The sequence below is a fragment of the Ochotona princeps genome, chromosome 29 (assembly GCF_030435755.1).
Source record: "Ochotona princeps isolate mOchPri1 chromosome 29, mOchPri1.hap1, whole genome shotgun sequence".
Lineage (NCBI taxonomy): Eukaryota > Metazoa > Chordata > Mammalia > Lagomorpha > Ochotonidae > Ochotona > Ochotona princeps.
Genome location: NC_080860.1, coordinates 13,370,676 through 13,397,911, shown reverse-complemented (window position 1 = coordinate 13,397,911; position 27,236 = coordinate 13,370,676). Strand labels below are relative to the sequence as shown.

The 27,236-nt window shown below is 47.0% G+C and overlaps 1 protein-coding gene across 1 annotated transcript in view; it reads right to left on the bottom strand.

Annotated features, from left to right (window-relative positions):
* MYO18B (myosin XVIIIB) overlaps positions 1–27,236 on the bottom strand; it is a 206,512-nt gene that overhangs the window by 55,663 nt on the left and 123,613 nt on the right. The window contains 3 exon segments of the mRNA XM_058656733.1: positions 428–544; positions 1,880–1,993; positions 22,387–22,539. Coding sequence (XP_058512716.1) covers positions 428–544; positions 1,880–1,993; positions 22,387–22,539 — 384 coding nt within the window.

The following is a 27,236-nucleotide window of genomic DNA, read 5'->3' as shown; positions in this document are numbered from 1 at the left end:
ATGGATGGATGATGGCTGGATGGATGATGGATGGACACATGGGTGGATGGATGGATGGTTGGATGGATGGTTGGATGGTTGAGTAGGTACATGGGTGGGTAAGGAGAACAAATGAATTGATGTATGGGTAGGTAGGTAGATGAAAGATAAGTGAGGGAGTGATGAATAGGTGGATGGCAGACACATGGGTGAATGAGTAGCTACAAGTCAACATTGTCCCTGGTGAAGTTCTCCAGAGATGCACAAACTATCTAAAGGTGACCTTCTTCCTCAGAAATGCATGGAATTTACAGCTTCTATCTACCTGGGGAACTTTTATTTCCCCGGGATCCCAAGGCCAAGGAGCAATCCAACCACCCGCTCTCAGCATTCTGTATTCACCCTGCTGCAAGCCCATAAGCATCTTCCTCCAGGGCCTGCTTCTCACCTGAGCAATGAGGTCCTTGTGCTTCTGCATGAGTTCATTCAGGTCCTCCTGGTCCTCATCAATGCGCTTCAGGAGATCTGCCTTTTCAAACTGCAGTCTGTATAGTTGCTCATCCACCTGGTGGAAGGCAGACAACAGTTAGGGTGAGGTAGAAGTGGTAGGGTGGGCTGCAGAAGGCTTGCTAAAGAGCAGAGAGGGAGGTGCCTTTGGAGGTGTGAGGCACCAGTAAATAGATGCCAACACATTAAGTGTGTATAAAATCCCCAAGTGTGATGTGGGGTGTGATGGGGTGTGTGTGTGTGTGTGTGTATGTGTGTGTGTGTGTGTGTGAATGGATTTCTGTATGTGCGATGACACCTGGGACTCTTTGTACATACATTCTCAATATGCATGGCACATATTATTATATTTGAGCTCACGTTTCAGCACTGTGCCTTGTAACAGGGACTTTGTTCTGTTCACAGGTATATTCTTATCCTGGTACACAGCAGATGCTCAGTAAATTTGAATGGGGTAGATAAAGAGACAAATCTGAAAGCACATTTCACCTATGAGGACAGTTATTCTGCAAGTGTGGGCTGTTGGCTTTGTGTATGGGTATAGTTGTTCATCCCTAGGCACATGTATCATGCATGTGTCAGAAGGGTGCAAGTTTTTAATTTAGTGCAAAAAAAATATGGGACCAGAGGATCAATAGAAATCCTGAGAGAAACTGTTGTCAGTAATCTCTAGGATTACACACCAAGAGTGTAAATTGTAAGCCCACACCGTATACTGACAAGAAACTTAGAAATATCCAGTTGTTGCCAGTAAGATAGATCGATGATACATGATTGTTTTGCATCTACAGGTGAATACACAGTGGTTCTGGAATATACAGTTGGATCTTCTTATAGCCTGAACCATTCGTGGATCCCTGAGAGATGTCTTAGCTTCCATTTAAGGGAATGGACACGCAGTAGCCCAACATCAGGACCAAGCCCTCTTATGATGTAGTAGGAACACAACAGATGCCCAAACCCGCTTAACAGCTGTAAATATACAACAGGAACCTAATTAAGAGTTGAGTTCCTGCTTAGGGTGCTGAACGAAGAGTTGCCTCTTATCGGATGTGCTCTCAGAGTTGTGAACACACATTAGGTCCACAACAAGTGTCCTTTCTTATCTTTGCAGACGAGATCCTCATATATACCCTTGTTCTCAGTAGGATGCTTGCACAGAATGCTAAGTACATGGTGTATCGACAGTAAGAGCTTTTGTGCCTCTTAGAGAGCTAAGCACCTAGGAGTCCCCAAATAGACGTCAGTAGCTTTAAGGTGGCACCCAGTAGGTCTCCAACAGATGTCTTTACCCTTCTTATAATGCTGAACATGTAGTAGGAACACAGCAGCCCATTCTAAGAGGGACTGCCCTGCACAAGTCTCCACAGCTACAGGAAGGAAGGGAGAGTACCAGGCTCTTGTTGCGGGTCATGTTCTCCAGCTCACTGTGCATGTTCTCCAGGTCTGTGGTCAGCGACTTCTGTGTCTTCAAGGCATCCTCACATTTGGCTTCACTCTGTTCTAGCTGGATCAGGGCAGATCAGAAGGGAAGAGGTGAAGCAGCCACCTTGTTGATCTTTGCCCTTCAGCCCACCCCCTGCCTAGCCCCTGGCAGGTACCCCAGTCACTCGCAGGTAGCCTTTAAGTCTTCCTGACCACTCATCAACTCACAACGAGGGTAACAGCTGCAATTGTGTGTGTGTGTGTGTGTGTGTGTGTGTGTGTTTGTGTGTTTGTGTGTGGCCAGCCACTTAATTCATCCACAATATAACTCTGCAAAGTCACCTGTTCACCCTCATTCCTTTATTCATAGTGAATGACCTTTTGGTGCCCCGAATGAGGCTTACAGGGAGCCATCAAGCTGGCCTCTGCCTTTTAGTGGAACAGATAAGTTCCACTAAGGTCAGGACAGGTACAACGAAGAGAAATGGGTGGTGCTCAGACAACGGGAACACAGAATGGGAGTCAAGGAGAACTTCCTGAAAGAGGTGCTTAGCAGGTCAGTGGGAACCTACTGGGTAGAAGTTTCTTTACTGGGGTTCAGGGTTAAAGAGAGGGTATGGGAATCTTTTTCAAAATGGCAGGCAAAATATCCTGCAGGTGAGCATCCTTCTGGGTCCCCAGCTTGTAAACGATTCTCAAAGGTTAAGAGTCACACACTTAAATAAAGCTTTCACTTTTACCTCCACAAATAACAGTTCTCCTATCTGACCCAAGTGAGACCATGTAGATGGTAAAGTCACACATGTACATGACCCTGACAGACAGATCCACCCATGAACACGAGATCCAATTTACAAACAGGCAGCTGATTCCCAAGGTCACCTAGGAAGACAAGGAAGCCAAGGCAGAGGCTGTCTAGTGACAACTGGCCAGGAAGGCGCCAGCCACACACGCACGTCTTCATCGCCTTCCAGCCAGAGCAGAGAAAGTGTTTCCTCCAACTTTCCAGGACCACAGTAAGGATGATGGGATTGATGCTTAGTAAAGATGCCCACATCCCACATCCGGGTGTTTGGGATCTGCTTGTGACCCCTGACTTCAATGTCTTGCTCATGTAGACCCCTGTGGGCAGCAGGTGACAGATGGCTCAAATAACTGGGCCTCTACCTCCACCTTGCCCCGTGTGGGATAGCTAACTTGAATTTCCAACTCCTAGTTTTGGCTCCAGTTTAGCCCCGGTTGTTTTGGGCATTTGGGGAGTGAACCAGCAGATGGGGTTGGGGGAGCACTTTTTCTGTGTCTCTCAAATTCATTTACTACTACTACTAATCATAATAATAGCAGATGGAGAATTTATGTAACAGAACATTTTCCATCAAACGTGGAAGGCTTTGGTGGTATTATTTTCTCTGTAATCATCACAATCTGTGAGCCACACCCTGCTGATCTTGTATAGATGAGGAAATTGAGGCTGAAGCAATGAGGTCTCTGGTCTATGGGGCAGGATTATGCTCACCCTAGTGTGAGACCCTAACCTGAGCCCTTGCAGTTTTCACACTCCAACATCTTTAGTTTTACCTTAGTGCTGGGATCCACAGACACCCTTCTCAAGCCCCCACCCCCTGAGAACCACATACATCTGCAGGTGTGCTCAGTATTGGGCCTAGCAAAGCAGAACTTGGTGGCTCATTTCCTGCAGAGACGGGGAGGGAGGGCTGGAGACATGCCGAGAAAAATGATGCAGAGCCAGGGAAAGGTCATTAGCATTGTTAGTGCATAATCGGCAGAGGAAATGAAGTGTCAGGCACGGTTTTATCTTCCAGCAGGTGAATCCAGGACCTCCGGTGGCACTGGGAGGTGGGACAGAGGACTGCCCTATAGCCAGACACACAGACAATGCAAAGCCTGTCCCTCATTTGAGTAAAAGGCAGAAACCTTGCCAAGGAGAAACATTTAAGCCAAGATGAGAAAGATACAAAGCTCACAGCCACATACAGATTTAGGAGGACAAGGACCTGAGGCAGAGAACACAGCAGGTGCAAAGGGCTCAAGGCAGCGTCAGGAATGAGTCTGGTGATGGATGAGGAATAGGAAGATGGCCAGTGCGCAGAGGGCAGCCATAGGGAAGTGATGCGAGAGAGGAAGACGCAGGTCACACTGGGAGGTTTACATTGTATTTCTGTCGGCGGGGAGCCAAGGAGGTTTCCAAGGAGGTGGGAAGAACGGCTGTGGAGAGGATGAACTCTACTGGGGCAGGAGCAGACATGGGGTAGCCCAGGAGGATGCTGCCATGGTCCTCCAGGAAGCAAGCATGGAGAGAGTCTGGGTGTGGGGGAGATCTACACCACAGGGTATGCAAAGAACCAAAGCTCTGGACAGGCAGCAGCAGATGGGCCCAGGCAGGAGATGATGTCAGATAAGTGATGGTGGAGGAGGAAGAATCACACAGGGCCCTGGTAGCCAGCCAAGGAGCTTGGCTTGGAGCCAGGAGGTGAGTGACAGCGTCTGTGAGTGACTTGGCATGGCAGGGTGGAGCATGGCAAAACCAAATCCCATTTGCTGTGTCCTCCTATAGAAGAGTGATGTCCCTCCCATCCTGAGAGCCATGGGAGAGTGAAGGTTCTACGTATAACCCTTTTTCTAGATGATGTCTTGTGGCACAGCATTCAGAAATGCCTCTTCTGTACCTCATCACAAACAGGAAATGGTTTAGTTTATCCCTAGGCGGAGAGGGTACAGCCCCTGGGCATGGCTACTGGCTTTCTTCCTAGATCATCCTCAGCTAGCGACAGGGCTCTCCCAGCCTCGGGTGGTTGAGAGCATCAACATGCCACCTGCTCCTGCTGCTTGGAGACTGGTTTCAGGGACCCTGACTCTGGTAACCGCCTTGTGACGCTACTGAGGGAAAGGTGCCGCCAGCTGGACGCTGCCACAAAGGAGGCAATGGAGGCTCAGTGAGGTGACTCATCCTGCTGTTCTCTTACATCAGCCTGGCTGCTCTGACGTCAGAGCCCAAACTCCTGATCCCTGAGTTCCGCTGCCTGCACCCACAGGAAAATATGATTGCATGGCTAGAAAGGATGGCTGGACCCAGCTCTAGCTATTGTTTCATCACCTCACCTCTTGTCCCCTTCTCTCCTCTCTTCTCATCTTCCCTCCTCCTCTCGCTCTTTCTCTCTTCCTCCTTCCCTCACTCTCTCCATCCCCCTCTCTCTCTCCGTCTCCCAATTAAGAATGAAAATAGAAACTGGCATAGTGGGCAAAGCTGCAACCTGCAACTCAGGCATCCCACATCCCATATGGGTAACTGATTCAGGTGCCAGCTGCTCCACTGCTAATCCAGTTCCCTGCTAATGCACCCGAGAAAGCAACAGAAGATGGCCCAAGTGCATGGACTCCTGACACTCACATGGGAGACCCAGATGAAGCTCCTGCCTCCTGGCTTCAGCCCTCGCCATTTAGAGAGTGAACCAACTAATGGAAGATCTTTCTGTCTGCATCTCCTTCTCTCTCTCTCTGAAAATCTGCCTTTCCAATAAGTAAAATAAACCTTAAGAAAAAGAAACAAAATTACATTTTATAGGGAAAGCTCTATTGCAGAGTGTCTGGGCTAGACTGGGGTTTGCAAGGTACAGAACTCAGAGCTGGAATGAATGTGGTGGCACTGATAACATCATTTTCCGAGGTACCAAATGTCATGCTGGGTGGGTCCTTGTGGACATGAAGTTCATTCCAGAAAGCTTGAGAGAGAGGCATGTTTTGAAACTTACAAAGGGGCAGCTTTCATTGCCCATGTGGATCAGAGCTTGGGCACAGACCCGGAGGATTTTCCTGTCTCAGTAAGTCAAACAGCCTTGCCATACCTCAGTTTCCTCCTCTGTAAAATGGAGACTCTGACACTTGAGGCTAAATGAGTGACAGCAAGCCCAGGATGCAATATGGTAACATCAGTTGTTGCTGTCATGTCTCCTTTGCCCCAAGCACAGTCGAGACAAGGGGATTTCAATCCTCAGCTTAGAGATGGAAGAAATCAAGCAGAGGCCAATGGAGGGGGCTCAGGCCACCTTGTCAGGATGACTGCTACTCATCTCAAGGGCAAAGTACAAAACCTCCCGTGAGCAGCCTGCAGAGGAAGAGGGACCTCACTGACCCCAGAGGCACACAAATCAGACAGGTCAAGATTTTAACAGGATCTGTCTGAGGGTGACCTGAAATTTCCCAGCCCAAGCTTCTACCGAGCAGGCTCTGGGCTCTGCTGCCAGGCTGCCTTAATGCTGAGCTCTAAGAGTTTCAATTTATTACACTTTAGGGAGTGGGAAGAAATACAGGGCCATCTTGGGCTGATTTCCCATTATGGATGACCCAGTGTTAAAAATCACTCACAGCACATTATTTCCATGCAGAGGCTATGTGACGGATGCTTTCATGAAGCCAAGCAGCAAGCCATGGTAGTAGGGCTGAGACTAGACTTTCCCATGGTGGGGAGTCAGACCCACCCAAACCTGTGTGGAAAATATTGCTCCTGGGAGGAGCTGCAGGTGGGGCAGTGAGAAGGGTAGAGGTGACTGCCTTGTCTACCAGCACCATGGGAAGGGTCCCTGACATACATCATCTCCAGCCCTGCCAGACAGTGTGACAACCAGGATCCAGGGTGGCAGGTGACACATCACATCTTTGGGCTCCCAGTCATCAGCACCCCGTCATGCACAAGGCTTCTTGGGTCCACAGTGAGCATCCACAATACAGGCTGGTGAGGTTAAGGGTGAGACAAAATTCCCATCTCTCCCTGGACCCATGAGAGAGCTTCAGGAACACAGCAAAGGGGACTCATAATGTTTCTGTTTCTCATGCAAACTTTGCTTCTTATAAATCAATACAATGAAGGTACAGTGGGTCGGGGGGGCGGTGCTGGAGGCAGGAGTTGGAGACAAAGTACCAAAACCTCTCTGATGGCTGGGATACTCTTCCCACTGGACACGGTGGGTCACTGTGGGATCCACAAATGCCATCAGTCACTCTCCCCAGATCTGCACCAATTCCAAGAGGCAGGTATTTCAGGAGGGTTTTGTTGTTTATCCCAGTGCAATGGGTGGATGTCAGGATCTAGATCTCTCCTCACACTGGCTACAGGTGGAAAGACCCATTCCACATGCTGCATGAGTTAAGGTGACGAGGCTTTGGCCTGGGGTCTGTGGTGAGAATCTGGCTCTTCTCTGACTGCAGTAGGGATGTGGATGGCCCTTGGAGCCTGGTTTCCACAGGGGACACGAGGAGGTAAGAGCCAACGACTCTCAAAGGGCAGGATGGATGGGGAGGTGGAGGTCTTACAACATGGCCTCCTCCACTACCACATCTAACATCATGCGACCTCACACTGTGGGCAGGCAGTCTCTGCTTCCAGTCTCTGCTCCTTCATCTCCAAGTCTGTGACCTCGAGAGGGTTCTAGGCTTTGATTTTCCTTCTTCACAAAATACGAGAGAAGATAGTTTCCCTCCATTGAGCAGGGATGTTGAGTACAGCTGTATGAGATGTGCACTTAAGTTTATGAGGTTGAGCATTTCACACTGGGCCAGACACTGTGCTGGACACTTTCCACACTTTGACTCATTTAGTCTTTGCTAAATGCTCCACAGAATGGTCAACACCTATTTCTGTTGCTATGAGTGAGTGAACAGGATTGCAGAGGCCTGGTGACCAGATGGCATAACTGGAATGTGACCCCAAGCAGCCTGGACACTCCTGCCCCCACCCCCACCCCCAAAGCAGTAGTGACCACCGCAGATTTTCAGCAGCAGAGAGCTGGTTGGCACCTGCCTGTCATCTTCTCCTTCCTTTCTTGTGATATAGGTCCACTACCCACCCTCCCAAATATCCATGCGCTTCTGAAGGTTCTAATCCTTGCCCAAAACCCACACAAGGGAACGTGATCCAGGAATACCCAATCAGAACATCATCGCTGCCATAATTTGTTATGGCTGTCCCTGGGGTAGTATCACAGCTGACCCTGGGATTTTGCTGGGGCTATGGAAAAGTTTGCTCTTTCTGAAGATGAAAGCATGGAACGCCTAAAGTCCTTTTCCCACCCACGAAGAAGAAGCTGCATAAGACGCAAGCTGACATTCAAGGAGCTGAGCCAAGCGGTGGCGGAGACACGCTGATGACATTATTGGGACACCTAGCTGCAGCCAAGCCTGAAGGTGATTATTAGTTGCAGAACTTTTCAGATATTTTGGTCAATAATTTCCCATATCCGCTCAAATCAGCCTGAGCTTGGTTGCCATCAGACAGGACTTGTGTAGAGGATGAGTGACTTAAAGATGGCAGTGCCCACACAGTGCTGGCCACAGAGTCAACCACTAGCAACAGTATTGCTGGTGCTGTTATGCCCACAAGTTGGACCAAAATAATTCTACCCAAGGCCGAAGGGAGAATCACACCCACTCACGTTTTACCTGTTTTGTGTAGGTTCCACACCCGTAGGGAGGTGCCCTGCTTTGGATTTGGTTTGTCCTGCAAAGGGTTCTGCTTCTGGAAGCTTGGTTCTCAGGGTGGTGACATTGACAAGTGATGGAACTTTCCAGAGAGATAGGGGCCCAGTGAGAAGAAATTAGCTCACTGGGACTTCCCTTCTCATGAGAGTATGAGTTCTCTCAGAGAGTTAGGTTCATGCTTACATGAGTGTGTGGTTACCCATGAGCCTGGCACTGCCTTACCGACAAATTACCAGAGCTGCTGTTCACTCCCTAACTATGCTTCTTTCTTTCTTTCTTTCTTTCTTTCTTTCTTTCTTTCTTTCTTTCTTTCTTTCTTCCTTCCTTCCTTCCTTCCTTCCTTCCTTCCTTCCTTTCTTTCCTTCCTGCCTTGCTTCCTTCCTTCCTTCCTTTCTTTTTTCTCTCTCACACACAAGTGTGTTGTTACACATGAGCCTGGCACTTCCTCACATGGCAATTGCCAGAACTGCACACTCCCTGACTACCTCTCTCCTTCCCTCCCTCTCTCCCCCTCTCTCTGTCTTGCAGTGATCCCTCCACTGTGATGCCACCCACCACAAGGCCTTCCAGAAACCAAAGCCAGTGTTGCACACTTGGCCCTCTGCCACTTGGAGCCAAAGAAAGCTCTTTTTATAAAACATCCAGCTTCAGATATTTTGCTGCAGCAATGCAAAATTAATGGAGAAACTGCCCTGTTCCACCTGTCTGATGATGACTCAGTGATAATACTATCACTGAAGAAAGGAGATTTCTTTAGCTCCAATTATAACAGATACTGTCAACAGGGCCAGTCGGGGGAGGAACCTGATGACCACATGAGGTGCCCTAACCCTACCAGGCAGAGATCAGTCCTCCAAACATCTAAGCAAAAGAGAACATGGAAGCCCAGGAAGGAGGTTGGGGGGCTTGTCCAAGGTCAGACCCAAGACCCCACACTCACGCTGCTCCTGGGCCTCCCACACAGCTCCTTCTGCACAGGGATCTCAACTGTTCCCGCAGTCTCTCCCCAATGCCCACTTCCTTTTCATTCAGTGGAAAGGCAATTGAGATTCCCATCACACATACGTCAACTACAAACGGATGAATGGCTTTACTTTCCTATGCGAAACCATCTGCCTGCTTTAAATATCTGGGTAAAATGTTTGCTTTGGACTTATTAAGTGACTAGATGAGTTGGCTAGACATATGGAAAGAGGTAGGGAGAGGACAAATCTCGGTATTTCAGTGGAGCGGTTAGAACCTGGATTTCCGAGTCTGGTTGAACAACTCGGGGGATTTAAAAATACTGCAATGCAAATGCCATGGGAAAGGATTCTGTTTAAAAAATGCTTCCTGGGGCTGGCCTCGTGGTGCAGCAAGTTAAGCCACCACCCAAGATACCAGCATCCCACAGGTATGTGGTTCATGCTGTGGCTGCTCCATTTCCAATCCAGTGCTCTGCTAACACACCTGGAATAGTAGCAGAAGATGGTCACAGTGCTTGCTTGGCCCTCTGCCACCCGGGTTGGAGACGTGTATGGAATGCCATGTTCCTGGCAATAGTCTAGACCAGCACTGGCAGTTATAGCCATTTGAGGACTGACTGAGCTAGCAGATGAAATATATGTTTCTATCTCTGTCTCTGTCTCTCCCCCTTTCTCTGGAACTCTTCCTTTCAAATTAATTCGTTAGTTAAAAATAAGGACTAAAATGGTGGGCTAATCCAACACAGGGCCACAAGACACCATCAGAGTTCTTGGGAGAGCCGACCCTCAGTACAAGCATTGGCCTGGAAGGAATCACTCCAAGCTCACACAATGAACAGGCCTGACTATTTCAAACAAAACTGTTAAGTGCAGTTGAGCCATCGATGTCAGACCAGGACCACCATGGTCTGTGTGGTTCAGAAGCTTGGTGACAGTGGCCCTAAGGGGAAACATCCCCAGACTGTACGGCAGCTACTCTCTGTGTGCTTAAACTCTGTATGAACGTACACTAAAAGTTGCACAATTCCCTTTACCTTCAGCAAGGGAACTACCATTTATTGATGCATTGAAATGCTTCCTAAATATTTTTCACCTTGTATTCAGAGTGACAAAAATCTTTAATATCGACAGTATCAGTGACTCCATTAAGGGGCTACCTGAATCTGTGGCCTGAACATCACCATGGACCCCATGTGCTGCTTGCACATTACCCTCTACCCAGTGGCCCCTCTGGCAACCACCTGCAACCCCACAAGCTTGCAAGCTCCTCCATGCAGAGTTCTTTGATGTAGATGCCAGACAGTACAAAAGGAAGAAGGGAAAGATGTGTGAGCAGGACACAATGGTCTGGATGTAGAGGTGACCACAGCCTTGGGCACCAAAAGCCCAACAGAGTCCTAGCCTGGGACTGGTCAGCAAAGAAGACATTCTATTGAGAGTTTCTCTTTAATAAGTGCCTCTTAGAATTAAAAACTCAAAATGAGCACACACACACGCTTACTAATGTAGTTCAAATCTCTCTCACTTAAGTATCTCACAGAGACTAACTGAACATAGGAATAAAAAGGCAACAAGGTTCCCAAATCTGTTATCAGCCCCTATATAAAATGGTGGGTTCCTATCATACAGGGCCATGTCTACCACTTATTCAGCCAGCTGTAAAACCATCTGCCTGATCCATTGACTTAAAATGTGGACTCTAAGACATTGAAGACTGACCTAGCAAACCAAAACAAGGTATTCTGTGTAAGATGACACGGTAACAATGAGCTACAAAGGAGGAGAAAACACTCACCTTAGATGTATCTGGTTTATGTCCCAAATATCCCACAAATCTCTAAGGAAAACATAGATAGCACAGTAGGAAAATAAACATCCACCTCGATTAGGTATAAATCAGTATCCAAAGGGTCAATACCCTTTGAAACGGTTGTCCAACTTGTGACACCAGGGAAGGCAAAATTGGAACGTCAATTATTTTCATACCTGCAGAATGACTAAAAATGCCAATCAGACATCACCAAATGCCGACAAGGCCTGGGAACCAAGGAGTGGCTGTGCAAAAGTATACAGACCCCAGGGGTAACCACTCAGTAATCTCATCAAAAGCCCAGCAAACTTGGGTATTATGGTGCAGAAATACCACCCTTCTAGGAATACCCTTGTCAGATATGCAGACATCCTTATCCCTCCCCTGACCAAATATTACTAGCATACAAAAGTTTCCAGAACTCTATTCATAATCACCAAGCTCTAGACATAACCTACTTGTCTATCAACAGGGACACATTTTAGTCATATAAACAGCAAAAAAAAATGAGTCAATGGCTATATACAGCAATGCCAATATATCTCATAGGTAATTGCAGAAGAGAAGCAAAATTTTTAAAAATGCAAGATCCAAGGCTGGCATATATGTTAGATAGAAACCACAGAATAAGAAACATGGGCAGGCAACCGCTTAAACTGACACCTGCTTCGTCACCCTCTCTCTTGGATCCACCAGGTGCATTTTAAGATTTCACCTTACAGAAAAGTAAGCAGGAAGGATATAGTGTTGCTTTCCCTGGCCTAGGATTACCCAGTGCCCTGGACTCTGCAGCTAGGATAACTGTATTCTCCTGGGACTTTTCTGATTTTAAAATAGCAAGCCTGTGTCCTTTGGAACCTCATCCTACATAAATCCAAATGGCTCTGAAAGTTAAAAGATGAGGTTTAAATTCTAGTTCACCCAAATCAGAGTAGGTTTGACATGTAATTGGCCTTAAACTCTTCAAAATGTCAGCATGGTAGAAGACAAAGAAAGACGGAGGAAACACTGTATCATGAAAACTTAATGGAAGCAGTTTTTTATCCTGGGCTGGAACCTGATCTTTGAACAAAAAAATAAAAGTGTTATAAAGGATGTAAGTGGGACGGTAGGCAGAATTTGAGTAGTCAGCAGATAATATCAGGTTCCTGCAAACTTTTTCAAGGGCCAGAGAGTACGTATTTGATGTTTGGCAGGCCAAGAGGCAAAACCAAGTAGATCACTGCTTGAGGACTTTACATGTGCCTACTTAGGAAGAGGAAGGGCAGGTGTTTGGCTAGCTATGAAGAGTCCAATTAAGCAGGCCACATCCCACCTCTGAGGGCCTGGCATCAGATCCCTGGCTCTGGTCTCTGGCTTCAGCTTCCTACTAATTCAACACAAACTCTGGGTGACAGGGATGATGGCCCAAGCAGTTAATGCCCTGCCATCTACATGGAAGAACTGGATTTAATTACCATTTTCCAACCAACCCAGATTCAGCTGTTGTAGACATTGGGAGAGTGAACCCCAATGGGGGTGGGAGTTTTCTTTCTTGGTGTAGTATGTGTGTTTGGGTAAAATAAATAAATATATAAAAACAAACAAAAAAACTTGACCTATAGACTACAATAAAACAAAGAAAAATATCAAATGGGCTGAATTTAGCCAATTATTAATTGGAAAATCACACTTTCATTAATATTGAATCCTCTAACTTGGATTAGAAACAAAGGACCTCTGTGCCCTCAATGTATTTTCAAAAATCCCCAAAAATGTGATTTTGAGAGAAAACACAGCAAACGGTCAGGACTGGTGAATCGAGTAAAGCAAGTCCCAGAGCTCTTGGAAGTATTGTCATGGTTTCTCTGCAAGTTTTCAATTCTTACAGAAGAATTCTCTTTAATGCCAGTTTGTCCTAACTCTGTGGTGCTGGGGAAATTTCTTATAAATAAAAGATCTAATGCTGGTTACCTCCCTCAGATACTCACTGCCCACCTGGCACCTGTTCATCCCATGAGCACCTGCTGGGGGTAGGTCTCACACAGAGCCCAGATGGAGAAAGCTTCTGCACTCTTCATAATTTGCTACATTCAAGTGGGATACGGTGGAGAGGAACCAGAGAAGTCAGAAGAGACAGTTAAGATGCTAGGCAGGATGCCCATGTTACACACCTGAGTACCTGGGTTCAATTCTTGGTTGTGGCACCTCACTCCAGTTGCCTGCTAATATGCATCCTAGGGGGTAATGGTGCTGGCTCAAGTCCTTGAGTTTCTGCCATTAGACTGCCAGCTCTAGCCCAGCCCCAATGGTTGCAGGTATTTGGGGCAGTGAACCAGCAGGTGAGAGGTTTCTCTGTCTCTCTACCGCTCCAACAAGGATTTAAATCTTTTTATAATTGTTATTAATTCATTTTCATTTGCTTGAGAGAGATTTTCTATCGACTGGTTCCCTCCCTAAATGTCTACTTCCCCCAGGGCCGGGCAATGCCAAAGTCAGGAGCCCAAAAACTCTATCTGGGTCTCCCTCCTGAGTGGCAATGCCCCAAGTACTTGATCCATCATCTGCTGTCTCCCAAGGTGTCAGTAGCAGCAAATAGGATGGAGAGTGAAAAAATAAATAAATAAAAAAAACAAACCTCAAACCAAAACCAGAAACTTTGATACTGGGTATAGGTATTCCAAGCTGCAACTTAACTGCTGCACCAATGCTTGTACACACACCCACTCACACACACACACACACACACACACACACACATGTAAACAGGTTGAATCAAATTAGTTCATGACTTAAAACTGAAGCTGAACCTAGTGGAATAGAAGCAATCAGCAGGAGCAGTGTAGTTTTGATGGTCTTTATTACTCCAAGGGGCCACGGGGCTGCCCTCCTCAGCTAAGCCAGACCAGGTCTTTTGGGGGGATGAATACGCCCCTCCTTGCCTCTAATGAAACCAGCTTCTTCCCACTTCACTCATCACTGCCTGAAGAGCGTCAATATTTGTGGGGCAAACAGGCCTGTGATCACCATGGTTTTTAACCAATTACAATTTGCTCTTTATCTCCTCTGACAGGAGGTTATGTTAATATTGAATCAATTCATTCCAGCATAATCTTTGTGTAAAAAAAAAGTGCCTTCAAATATAACATTAAGTCAGGCCTTCTTGTTTCGTGTGTCCAAGCTTGGAACAAGTGTCCCCAAGGACATCACACTGTCCACTCACATCCACAATGCCCATCAGGGTCATCTCCCCAGTGCTTACTCACTATGTCCAACATCACACCGAAGTGTGGTAATGTCTAGTGACAAATGTCCCAATTAAGAGCAGCAGCAATGAAGCCTGGGTCATCAGTCTTGTGAGCACTAACAGGGGCCCTTGGGCCATCAACAAGCCTCTTTTGGGAGTTGATGGGATACAAGGCACACCAGGACCCCAGGTGGGCCAACACTGAGGCTGAGGTAGAACCTTCAATTGAAAGGGCCTGCAGGTGTCACTCAGGGACCACAAGTAGAGTGTGACAGTCCAAAGAAAGCAGCAGGTCTGTAGGGAATTTGTTGATGGTCCGGGGCAGAAGTCAAACCATCTCTTCCACACCCACCCAGGTGCTGGAGTTGGACTCCATGGGCTCAAACCCTGACTCCCTCTCTAATCAGCAGGTGACTTTGGACGAATCTTTTAATGCACTCATTACAGTCCCCACCTTGCAAGAGTGGGAGAAAAGGAGGGAAACGAGGTGGTGACTTTAGGAACAATAGGTCCTAATCTAGGGGTGTACAAAAGAGAGATTGAGAGGGAGGGGAAGCGGTGCTCCCATCCAGTGCATGTGGGTCAGAGGTGGCTCTGAAGAGGATGACTAAACTAATATTCAGAGGACAGAGAGAGAGGATTGTCACTGGACAGGGGAGGATGTGAGGGGCAGATGCAAAACTCAGTGGAGGTCACAGCCAGACAAAGGTAAAGAGGAGGGATCAGGGAGAAACTAAGTGAGGAGTGAGACACTAGTGAAGAGTGATGGGAAGGTAGGAGCCTGACAAACACTTCCTGGCAGATCAGGTTTAGGAACTTGCACTGCGTGTGCTGAGGGCGATGGGAAGCCCCCGTCAGAGTCTGAACATCCAGAGCCAAGATTGCATCCAGAGCTCTTTCTGGGGTACAATGACTGGGACTCAGTGATGGCGTTGACCTCGACAGGAACAGATGAAGACAGACCCAACATGAATCAGATAAAACAGCAATTAATTTGATGCAGACCTTCCTTTTTTTTTTTTTATCAAAAAACAGGTAACCTAGTTCCTTTTTGGGGAGACAAAAGTCAAAGGCATGAATCAAATGGTGGATGGTGGGAGAGGCAATCACTTCCCTGGCACCAACGTCGTTTCCCACCTTCTCCTGGGAGCCAGGTGCCAGCATCTGCTACTCACAGATGTTATTTATGCACAGTGATTATCTCAATTATATATCTTGGTTGTTGGAATTGCTCCTGTCTCCAGATTAGTTTGTTTCCAGTAGAAACATTCCATGGGAATTAATTAGTAATTGACTCAGACAGAACAGGTGTCATTAGATCAACCGCACATCTTGCTTGTCTACCTGTTCTGGAAAGTCTTAGAAAAGGCTCGTGTTCAAAATCTTCTAACAGCAAGCACCCATGTAGGGGGGTGAGGGAACCATTGGGTAACACTATGGTTTTAAACTATTCCCTTGGAGTTTTCCCTTGAGAGAATTCTTGTAAATCCATGATGATGTGTTCCTGATAGCAATTCCATCAGCTGGGATGACCATGCTCCTTATGAGGTGAGAAGACAGAGGTCCTGAAGGAGGCACAAGACTTGCATAATCCCCTGAGGCCATGCCCACCTCCAGACAGTGGCTTTTTGTAGCTCCCTGTTACCAATAGGATAGACCCTGCTCGTGAGGCAAACTCTTTCCTTTGTCCCTGTCCTCCCGGGGAAGCTCAGCTCCACATCACACTGACTGCACTTCCTTTCTGCAGGACCCTCTGTCCTGTGATTCACTTTGGATTCCTCTCCAAAGGCCCACATATCCAGCCATTTGTTTCCATCTTTAAAGAGACAGCTGATGGAGTGGGCACTTGGCCTAACAGTCAAGACAATCTCAGTCCATATTGCAGTACCTGTGTTAGATTTCTGTCTCCGGCTCCGGCTCTGGCTCCGGCTCCTGACTCCATCTTTCTGCTACTTGAAATGTTGGGAGACAGTGGTGATGGCTCAAGGGGATGGATCCCTGCCACCCACATGGGAAACCTAGACCGAGTTCTCAGCTCTCAACTTCAGCCCAGTTTTTGCAGGCATCTGGGGAGTGACCAGCAGATGGAAGCTCTACTTCTCTATTTGTTCTCTACTCTTTTTCTTCACCTGAATTTTCTTTCTTTCTTTTTTTTTTTTTTTTTGAGACAAGAGAGAACCAAACCTACTAGCTTCCTTCCCCCAAACAGTTAAGGACTCCTCTTTTGCTAAGTCCATCCGTTGCCCACCTCCTTGTCAATCAACAGCCTGTCAGCCTGCCTTGGTTTCCTTCCATGCCTACCTCTTGCCCGGACTAGGAGTCCTTCAGGATTGAGACCTTGTCACTTCTTTCACCCACCCAGCCTGGGCACATATCAGGGCAAAGACCATTTCGGCATTTGTGGGATGAGTGTGGTTCCCTATTCACCCTCCTCCTCATCCATGCCATTTCCAGAGTGAAGCTTCCCCCAGTGTGCCCACAGACACAGTGGAGGAGAAGTAAGAGCCACAGAGCTATCCAGGCTCTTTCTCTTTGGCCCCCATGAGCCATGACCTAGGCCATTTTAGGAAAATAACTTGGGGTTGGTCATGTCACTTATCAACAGTCATGAAATTAGCAAGGTCTGGACTCAGGTTCCTTGACACAAAATTAGTTTTAAAATAAGTGGGGTGGGTATGTGGCACCAGCGGTTGCATCATTACTTGGAACACCAGCTTCCCATATCACAATGATTGGTTCGAGTCCAGGCTGCTCCATTTCCAATCCAGCTAATAATGAACCTTGGGAGGCAGCTAGCAAGGGCTCAAATACCTGGGCCGCTGCCACCCAGGTGGGAGCCCCGGATGGATTTCCTGGCTCCTGGCTTTGGTCCAGCCCAGCCCTGAATCTTATGGACCTATGGGGAGAAAAACAGTAGGTGGGAGATCTCTGTCTCTGTGTCTCTCTGTCTTTCAGATCAAGTAAAAAAATAAGTAATATTTTTTTAAGAAACAAGAATATCTACCTCTCAGGGTTATGTTGAGGATTGCCCACAGTAACACAGTTATTGCTGCTGGTCACACTTCATCTGCAGGTGTCAGTTCTGAATCAGCTTCCCAGTTTTTCCTTTCTCATCAGGCTCTGCCAGCACCTGCTTACACAGGTGACCATTTCCTCTGACGTAGCAGGTCACGTGAGCCTCCTAAGGGTCTTCGATTATCCCTTCCACAATTCATTCCGCACCCTTAAAATGTAAAAGGGGATTCAAATAGCCCAGTGGCTCTCCTCCACCCGGCAACAAAACCTGAACCTTCTGGAACTTGAACATCCTGGCCCATGTCTGCTTCTGCTTCTCTTTCCCCCAGGGTGGTTCAACTGAGCCCTCCCACACTAAGTGAGACCCCCTATGGTCCCCTATTCTAGAAGCCTGCTCATTTCCTTTCTCACCTAAATCAAAATGTAGGACATTCACTCTTTACCCGCAGCCAGTACTGAGGAGGCAGTCAGTGGTAAAGCTAGCTTTCTCTCTCTCCCTTCCCACTCCCATCTGCTCACCCTGCCTGTGTCTCCAGAGCCTTTGGGCAAAGGACAAATACCACTCATCAGAGGGGAGACTCAGGAATGCCCAGTGTTATCACCACTTTGTTTGAAGAGCTCTGACTCCAGCATCCGGGACATGTGTGCTGAGAGCCAAAGCAACCACGTGTACCCTGACCTCTGGTGCACCCAGTCCCATCCTTCTAACAATTTCCATGACAACAGCAAGAGAGAGCCAGGGCTGTGGATTCCCTTTGATGGGTGCCGGATGTGGGGTTGGGGGAAGAAGGACTTTCAGAAGAATGGGGCTCTTTGATTCTGTGCGAGGCGCCTTCGTTAGATAGCAACATTTCCCGAGTACACACATCTTAACCCTGCAGAGGGAGGCTTCCCATGAATGCTTAAAAAAAAGAAAGAAAGCAAAGAAAAGGAGGAAAAAGAAGCTCAACTTCTTAATTTCTGTTCTGGAACATTCACCTGTAGTGGGGGAGACAGGCTTGGGTGTTGTGATATTAGCAATATTTTGATGATAGGAGACAGGTAGGACACATGGTCCTTTACCAAGGGCACTGTGTGAATCTGAGGTGCCTGGCCACTGGCTGAGTGCTCACAATCTCCTCTGTCCGCCCTTAGAGCTCACAGTCCCGTCAGCAAACAGGCAGCAGGATGCAATGGGAGACACAGGGATCCATGCATCTGTGCTTGGAAGTATAAGCTCCAGACTGGAATCCAGTTCTGTTATGTGTTGCTGGGTTACCTGGGGCATGTCACTCGCCACACCTCGACAAACTCTCCCCATCTGTCAAATGGGCACATCTCAGCTATTCCTCCCTCCTCTGGGGGTCTCAGGAAGAGGACCCGAGGGACGTATATGTAAGCACATACCGGTGACTGTGGTTTGGGGCTGTGGTCATGGGGGGACCAGGATGACTAACTGCCTTGGCTTCCAAGCAGCACAGGACTTTAAAGGAATAAAGCAGAAAAGTCTCAGGCCTGTTGGGATGGTCTTAATCCTGAGGAGAGAAGGCCTTGAAGGAGATAGCTGGGAGGCAACAAGATGGGGAAGTCATTCTATTTCTTCTGATTTGGCCGCTCCTTGTGTCTATGAACTTGGTTTAATCTTGAGAAAGGCACCAGGAATCCTAGGTCAGGCAATGTTCAACACTGGTGGGTTGGGGGACACATCTCACCCACAGGTTATATAAGGCCTGCGAAATCATCTGGTGTGGCCCTGACAAGGTCACCTCGAAATCCAGCACATTGATAGCAGGCTCATTTTTAAATTGAAGATTTTGTAGAGTTCAAAAGTGATAGTATTCAAGTGATAGTATTAAGAGCCAAAAGGTCCCCACCCATTCCCTGTGCAAGACACTGGATAAGGATTCTTTAAAACAGTCAAGGTCCTGAGATACGGCCTCAGGCAGCAGGAGGTTAAGTATAACACTTGATGCAACCTGGTACCCTGGGATGGATCCTAGATGGGTAAACTCTGAATCAAACCTGAATTCAGGTGTTTGCTTGTTTTTAGGTTTCCTGGTTAAGTTTATAAGCTCTGCCTAGAAGGTTGTATTGTACAGTCAGAACCTGACCCCAGATACTGGGAGTAGAGACAACTCTGATATCTAAGCTTCTACACCTGGTGCTATACTCTGCTGATGCCCATGGATGCCCTCCGCCTTCCTGGGCACCTGGCCACCACCAGGAAGAAAGAAAGAGCACCAAAGGTCTCTGGGGTCAACTAGCCTGGGTCCCAGGCCTTCAGTCTCTTCAACTTTTGCTACCTCATCTGTTTAATAAAGAGACGGAGTCAACTGAATTCAGGAGAAAGATGCAAAGGAACTTCAGAATGTTGATAGAATAATGAAATAAAGGTGAGTTGATTATGTTGCAAAACATTCTGAAATTCATGCATATGATAGGGTTTTCAGAAAGTCCATGGAAAACACCTATGACCAATAACCGCATGGATTTACAAAACACTGCATCACAGTAAATCTCTTTGAATTCCATATTCCTACCCACTTAATTTTTTTTTTTAATTTGAAAGCTAGAGGGACAGAGACAGATAGAAAGAGATCTCTCTTGTAATCTGATTCACTCCCTACATGCTCTCAGGACTGGGCCAAGCTCAAGCCCGGAACCTAGAACTCCATCTGGCTTTCTTATTAGGGCAGAAAGGGTTCAGGTAAAACACTTGAACCATCACCTGCTGGCCCTCCAATATGTGCATTAGCAGAAAACTGGACTGGAAGCTGAACTGGGAATTGAACTCGGGTACTCTGACATGGGATGGGCATTTCAAACAGGACTTTAACCACAGTACCAAATGCCCATACAACCCCAATGAACCTAAATTTTTAAAAATGTGCTTGTTTATTCATTGGGAGAAGTGATGGGAGAGAGAGAGAGGGAGGGAGAAAGAGAATGAGCTTCCACATGTTGATTCATTCCCAAACGGCTACAATGGCTGGAGCTGGACCACGCTGAGGCCAAGAACCAATAACTTCTTTGGGTCTCTTACAGTTGGCAGGGATTCACATACTTGGATCACCTGCTATTGTCTACCCAAACACATTACTAGGACCTAGATCAGAAACGGAGCCCCCTGGACTCAAAGCAGTACTCCCATATGGGATGCTGGCATAGCAAGTAGTGACTTCACCTGCTGCATGGTAACGCCAACTCCATCCATGACCTTTTCTGTAGTGTCCTCGTGTGTATAAAGTGCAAAGGAATATGTGGCCATCATTGGAGATAAAGTGCAAAGGATGACTGTGGCCATCATTGGAGATTAATGACATGCAGCTGTTTCCCCCAGGAAGGTCATGGTTTTAGGGGGATTCAAGGGGAAGGGAGCAGCTGGAAGAATCAGTCTAGAAATTTTGAGCACAAACACCTGTCCAAGTTTCTGGAGGGATTTTCTGTGAAGATAAAGATATGACTCCTACCATGTGGCATGGCAGAGTACAGATGATCTAAGGCCAGAGGAGGAAGAGGAAGGGATGGCAATGCTCTGAGAAGCTGACATGCTGGAAGGGGGCTCCTTCAAGAGAAACAGGTGCCTTAGAGGACAGCAGTAAAAATGGCACTGTACAGACAGCAGGACTCTGAGTCTACCCTGTGACCTCCAGCTCCCAGTGGTACAGCCCTGCTCCATCAGTGAGCATTACTGCCTCTCTCCCTACCTCTCCTATCCCCTGCAGGATTCAGTCTCAACACCAGCCGCCCTGGGTCACACTCCTTGCAGCAGGCATATCCCCTAGTGCCTCCTGAGATCCCCAGTTCCTGCCCTGGCTACATCTCCTATGCACTTTCCACTGCTGCCCCCACCCTCCTCTTAGGAAGTCAGGAACTATGGGTTCATATCCAGGTTCTGCCACATTCTAGTCATGTGGGTTTGGGTAAATCACCCAACTCCCTTCCCTGCCCTTCTGTCACTTCCTCCAGTGAGCTATCCTGAGCCCATTCTGTCACAATGTGCGTGGGAGGGCTCCAGAAAGCAACAGGTGAGGGGCCAGCACCAATGGCCTTCCAGTCACCGCTCAAATGGTCATGGTTGGCTATGATTACAACTGTTCTATGGAATGAGTTGTTGGGTGCAGTGAATTTATACCAGCTCCCTGCACAGCTAGGCTATGTGATAACAGCCTACTGCACAAAGGGCCATTAAGAAGGAAACAACATGAGGCTAAATCTAGCGCAAGAATGACCTAATTAAGGGGCACAGTCAACATGAGATATGCACAGCTGCTGCCAGCATAACATGGCACACAGTTTTACAGTAAATGTCATATTTTAAAGTAGAAGGTGTACACGTCAAAATACCCATCAAAAGTAGAGCATAATAGAGAAGCCAGTCACACAAATGTTTATGATCGAGTATTAGGTGCTATCTGCAATTGTGTGTGTTTGAGAAGACGAACAGTGCTGTAAGTCTGTTTATGTCAGCATCACCACAAAAATATGATGAACTGCCTATCAACATTGGGGTGGATACACATCAGCAGGTAACAGGAAGTCATCTCTGAGACCATCTTGTGGGGCCACAGTAATGCTTATAGTCCCTTATTGACTGTGTCATGCTGCGTTTGACAATATTTGTTTCCTACCCAGCCCTCGTGCTCACCGAACATATACACATCTACATATAGACCACATACAGACACATGTGTGCACACACATACACAAATGCATACACACACATAGACATGACACACGTACACATGCACTATACTCAGCCATTCTGGCCCCAGGCCTTGACCTGGCCAAGCTGTCAAGCCAGCATTGAAGATGGCAACAGGACTCCTCCTCATCTTCTAGGGGGAGCCTCCTAGCCTCGCCATGGCCATTGCAGGTCTGCAAAGGTCTAGAGGCTGGGTCATGGCCCCAGCACACCAAGGAGAGACGGCCATTCTTGCCAGGCTGCAGCATCCTTCTCACTCCCAGCCCCTCCAGAGGACACACACCTGGCTGTGCACTTTGTCCAGTTCCTCCTTGCTGACTGATGTCTTGCTCTCCTCCATGGTCCCCAGAAGGAGCTGCACATCTGACAGCAGCGCATGTGTCCTCTTGAGGTCCCTCCGAAGACGCTTCTCCACGTCAAAGTCACGATGGCCAATCTGGAAGCCAGGGGGAGACCCATGAGTTTAGATGAAAAAACAGTGGCCCACAGTTCCAAGTTCTCCAAAGTCCCAGCTCCCTGGATTCGAATCCTGCTTCTCACACCATGCAACCTTGATTGAGACCCTTCTCCGCCACAGCATCCATCTCCTCGTTTGCAAAATGGAACTGGACCAGCTCCATGGGGGCGGGGGGCGGTGTTGTGAAAATTAAACTCAGGTTCAGACAGAGACCTGACACAGACTGTACATAGTAGCAACCTTGAGTCTATCATGGTTGTTGTTGTACGGAGCCAACAAGACTCTGTTCTCATAATGTTCACTTTCATAAACTTAGTGATGGGCCCAGCACAATAGCTCAACTGGTGAATTCTTCCCTTGTAAGTGCCAAGAGACTATATGGGCACCCGTTCGTGTCCCGACTGCTCCATTTCACATCTAGCTCCCTGCTTGTGGCCTGGGAAAGCAGTGGAGGATGGCCCAAAACCTTAGGACCCTGCACCTGTGTGAGAGACCTGGAAGAAGCTCCTGGCTCCTGGCTTTAGATCAGTTCAGCTCCGGCCATTGCAGCCATTTGGGGAGTGGACCCGCAGACAGATGTTTCTGTCTTTCCTTCTCTCTGTAAATCTTTCCAATACAAATAAACAAACTTAAAAAAAAAATTCCTGATGACCCCCAAGTACGTATAAATTTTGAAATTTTGGCACCAAAAGTCAATTTGTCTTTCAGTTGCCTTTCAACAAACGTTCTGAAGTACCCATCTATATGCTGTACAAATAGGATCTATTTTGTTTCTCTGTTTTACACCTCCGTGAATAGTAACTGAATTCCTTGGGAAGACCTAAGTCCACCTTTACAGAGTTCATGTGCCCCTCTGGTGGCTTGAGGTCAGGAAGATGAGATCATTTTCTACAGAGGAGTACTGCCCAGGGATGAGCACATTCCTGCCCGCCCCACCCCCAACTCTGACACCCAGAAAGTTGAATTTTCAGGGAGTCATTGTCATTTGAGTCCTGAAGAAGCCACATCTAGGACAGGGTACCACAGAATGACATGATGTTTCCTTGGCAACCCCCCAGCAGTTAGTGATACACGTTGAAACAAAGCAGAGGAAATGCAGAATCACCACACCGGGGCTCCTACACGCAATCCTAGTTGTTCATAGAGGCCTCAAGACAACAGCTGCACGTTTGAAAAACAAAGCGCTGGGGTGGCTGAAGTTGCTGCTTTCAAAGCCTGCATCCCACCCAGAGCAGAATCTTTGTTCAAGACTCTGCTACTCCACAGTGCTGTTTCAGTTTCCTGCTAATGTAGCTGCAAGGAAGCAGAGCCTGGCTCAAGTCCTCTGGTCCCTGCAAATGGTTGCAAATGGTTGCAAGCATTTTAGGAGTGAACCAGCAGACGGAAGATCTGTTTATGTATCTCTGTTTATGTCATCTTGACTCTCAAATAAATAAATACATCTTTTTTAAAGAAAATTTAAATAGTGGATTTGGAACTACCTCCATGGCATAGCGCATTAAAGCCTCCACCCATGGTGCCAACACCTAGGTGTTGGATCGAGTCACAGCTATTCCACTTCTAATCCAGCTCCCTGCTAATGACCTAGAAAGGCAGTGAGGGTCAAGTCCATGGGCTCCGGACCCAAATGGGAGACCTAAAGGAAGCTCCTCGTGGCCCCTGGCTTTGGACTAACCCAGCTCCAGTCATTGCACCATGGAATGAACTAGTGGAAGCTAAGTGGATCTGCATGTCCAAGAGAAACCAACTGTCCCTTTACTGGACACTTCAGAAGACCAAAGAAAAGAACACAACATCATCCATGTGATGGACCAGATTTTTAAAAATGGGGTGCAAGTGCCTCAACACTGAGGCTTAGTTTTCACACACCTGGGAATCTGAGCCTTGGTCATACCATATGCTCAAGAATGCTCAGAATATTCCAGAATATTCTAGAATAAACACAACACTGAAAATGGGTGGCTCAATCTTTAAGTCCAGATTCAATGATTTGATGTGGTTCTAATCTCTACTGCATCACATCACCTATCTGAACCTGAGTTTCTTACACTACAGAAAAGAGAATTCAACAAAATCCCGTCCTCCATATTGAGATAAGACAAGGATCAGACATGATAATGGATCGCTTAGCACTTTGTATATTGTCAAATGCTTTACAAATAGGATGGATTATGAGTTTTGTCTGATGACCTAGAATGTGTTCCTTGAGATTTCATATTACTATTTCTCTCCTGCAGGCTTCAAATTCTTTGAAAAATGAGTTGGTTCTTAGAATAGAGCCTCCTTTCTCTCAGATGTATTGCTTTGGTAATCTTGCAATGCTGATCTAAAATATATATCTTTTGCACTCGCTGAACAGTTGAGGGCTGGGCTCTATGCCAAATTCTTTGTCCCATGACTATGTTTAACTTTTGGGACAATCTCTTTTAAAAGCAGACATTTATTATTATTGCTTTTATGAAAGTAGTAATCGCTTTCATGTATCGACAGCCATCTAAGTGCCGTTTACTATTGGAAGACTTCGTGGTTTGTTAATATGTTAGCAATGATGAATTCACGGGGGTGTGTAGCATTAGGATTCCCGTGTCAGATGATGAATGTGACATCATTTATCCTAAGATCATCCAGTTGGTAAGTAACAGCAGTGGGAGAGGAACCCCCAACATTTCTGGTTGGAAAGAAGGACTTTTAGTAAGATACGCCGTGAGACTGGGATGTATGGCTTTTGACATTAACAACAACAACAAAAAACTTCAGGGTGGGAAGAGAACTGGGAAAAAAAATAGGTTAGAAAGGGATTAGGAAGTAGGATTTAACTACATCCAAATAGGAGAGGGGCAGGAAGGGTATTTTAAGTGGAAGGTATCAGAGAGGGGAGCCAAGACAGGTGGGAAACAGGCTGGCATACGCAGCTCCAGGTGACTAAAGCCCTGAATAAAGGCAGCCCACTCCAAGAGATGTGACCCAGGGCTCTTGGTATGTGGTATCAAGGGGGAAACAAAGGCACAGCTGCTAACACTGTTACGGATGAACACGTGACCTGCCCATGGTTATACTGCCATTAAGCAGCTATGCAAAGCCTTGAGCCCAGGCAGTCCATCCCTGGGATCTCCAACCACTGCACCAGGATGTCCAGTGGGGCTGCCACCTGAATCTGGGTTTCCTTTCTCTAGAACCTGGATTTTGCACTCTAACAATATCTGAGCAGCATGCTTTGCCCCACTCCCAGTTTTGCCTCAACTGTTGTGCTGCGTGTGTTCCCAAAGTTCTTTCAACTATCCCATGGGACAAGTGGGCCTCAGGGACATTCACTGCTGTCCAGGCAGCAAGAATGGCTCAGATTCTTCAGCCCTCCCTGACAGGAAGTGCCCTGAGAGTGCTGCTATCATGTCTTCTGCAGAGGGGACACCACACTCAAAAGTCACAGCAAAATCCCAAACTGCATCCTGAATCGCATACCCCCTGCCACACACACACACACTCCCTAGCGGATGGCTCCAGGAGAGGAGGCCAACAGAGAAACCTCATTAGGTTAATGGGAAATAAATGTGGTTCTGTGAATTACCATTCTGCAGCACCAAGATGCCAACTTGGATAAAGATACTGAATAATTAACCAATAAATCTAAATGATGTTTTGTGTTGTTGTGGGAAACTGTATTCAGACCTCAATTGTGCCATCGTTTATCATAAGGGCGAATGGTTCAGAGCCAATGGTTAAATGTCTGTGGTTCAAAGAACTCTCTGAGTACTGTGAAAATTATGACCTGTACATGCTTTCAGCAGTGACCAAGACACTGTTCAGACGTAGATGCTGAGGGCGGGGCAGAAAACATATGCTGCTGAAAATGACACGAAAATGCATGGTAGAGCTAGACTACCCAAGAGCCACTAACTGTGAAGTGTTTCCTCACAAACATCTGAATCACATATGGTAAGAATTTGTGTGAACTTTGGGTGCTGGGTGCCCAAACATCAGTCCCATTATTTATTCTGCTTTCCTATGTGGTTGGCCAAGGTTTTAAAGAAAAGAATTTAAAATCATCAAATGTGGTCATTTGTTAAAAGCCTTCTGGGTTGACGACTCATATGAAGTTGGCATTTTGTTTGCACAAAGTTCCCTTTCTGAAAAAAAACATTTTAGTGATCTTTATAAAAGCTGTTCTTTACTGGGTTGCCTACTTTGCTTACTAAAATGGACTCTGCTGAAAGGGGGTGTAACTATACCCCAAGAGATTTCCTGATCATCATCCCAGGATTTGGGGACTGGGCTGCATCTCTTACAATGATGTTAAAGAAAGCCATATCAGAGGCTGCAGACTTAACAGCCCCAGCTACTCAACTGGAAAAGTAGAACTCAGTAAGTCTCCCACATGGGTGGAGAAGACCCAGGGGCTTGAGCTTGTACTACTGCTGCTTCCCAGTGTCCACGTTAGCAGGAAGCTAATGTCAGGATTTGGGACCAGGCATTCCAGTGTGGGTGGTAGCAGCTGGGGGTGTCTTAACTTCCAGTATAAACATGCACCCAAATTAATTTGCTTTTAAATTCTTTTTTTTTAAGATTTTATTATTATTGGAAAGCCGGATATACAGAGAGGAGGAGAGACAGAGAGGAAGACCTTCCATCCAATGATTCACTCCCCAAGTGAGCCACAACAGGCCGGTGCGCGCCGATCC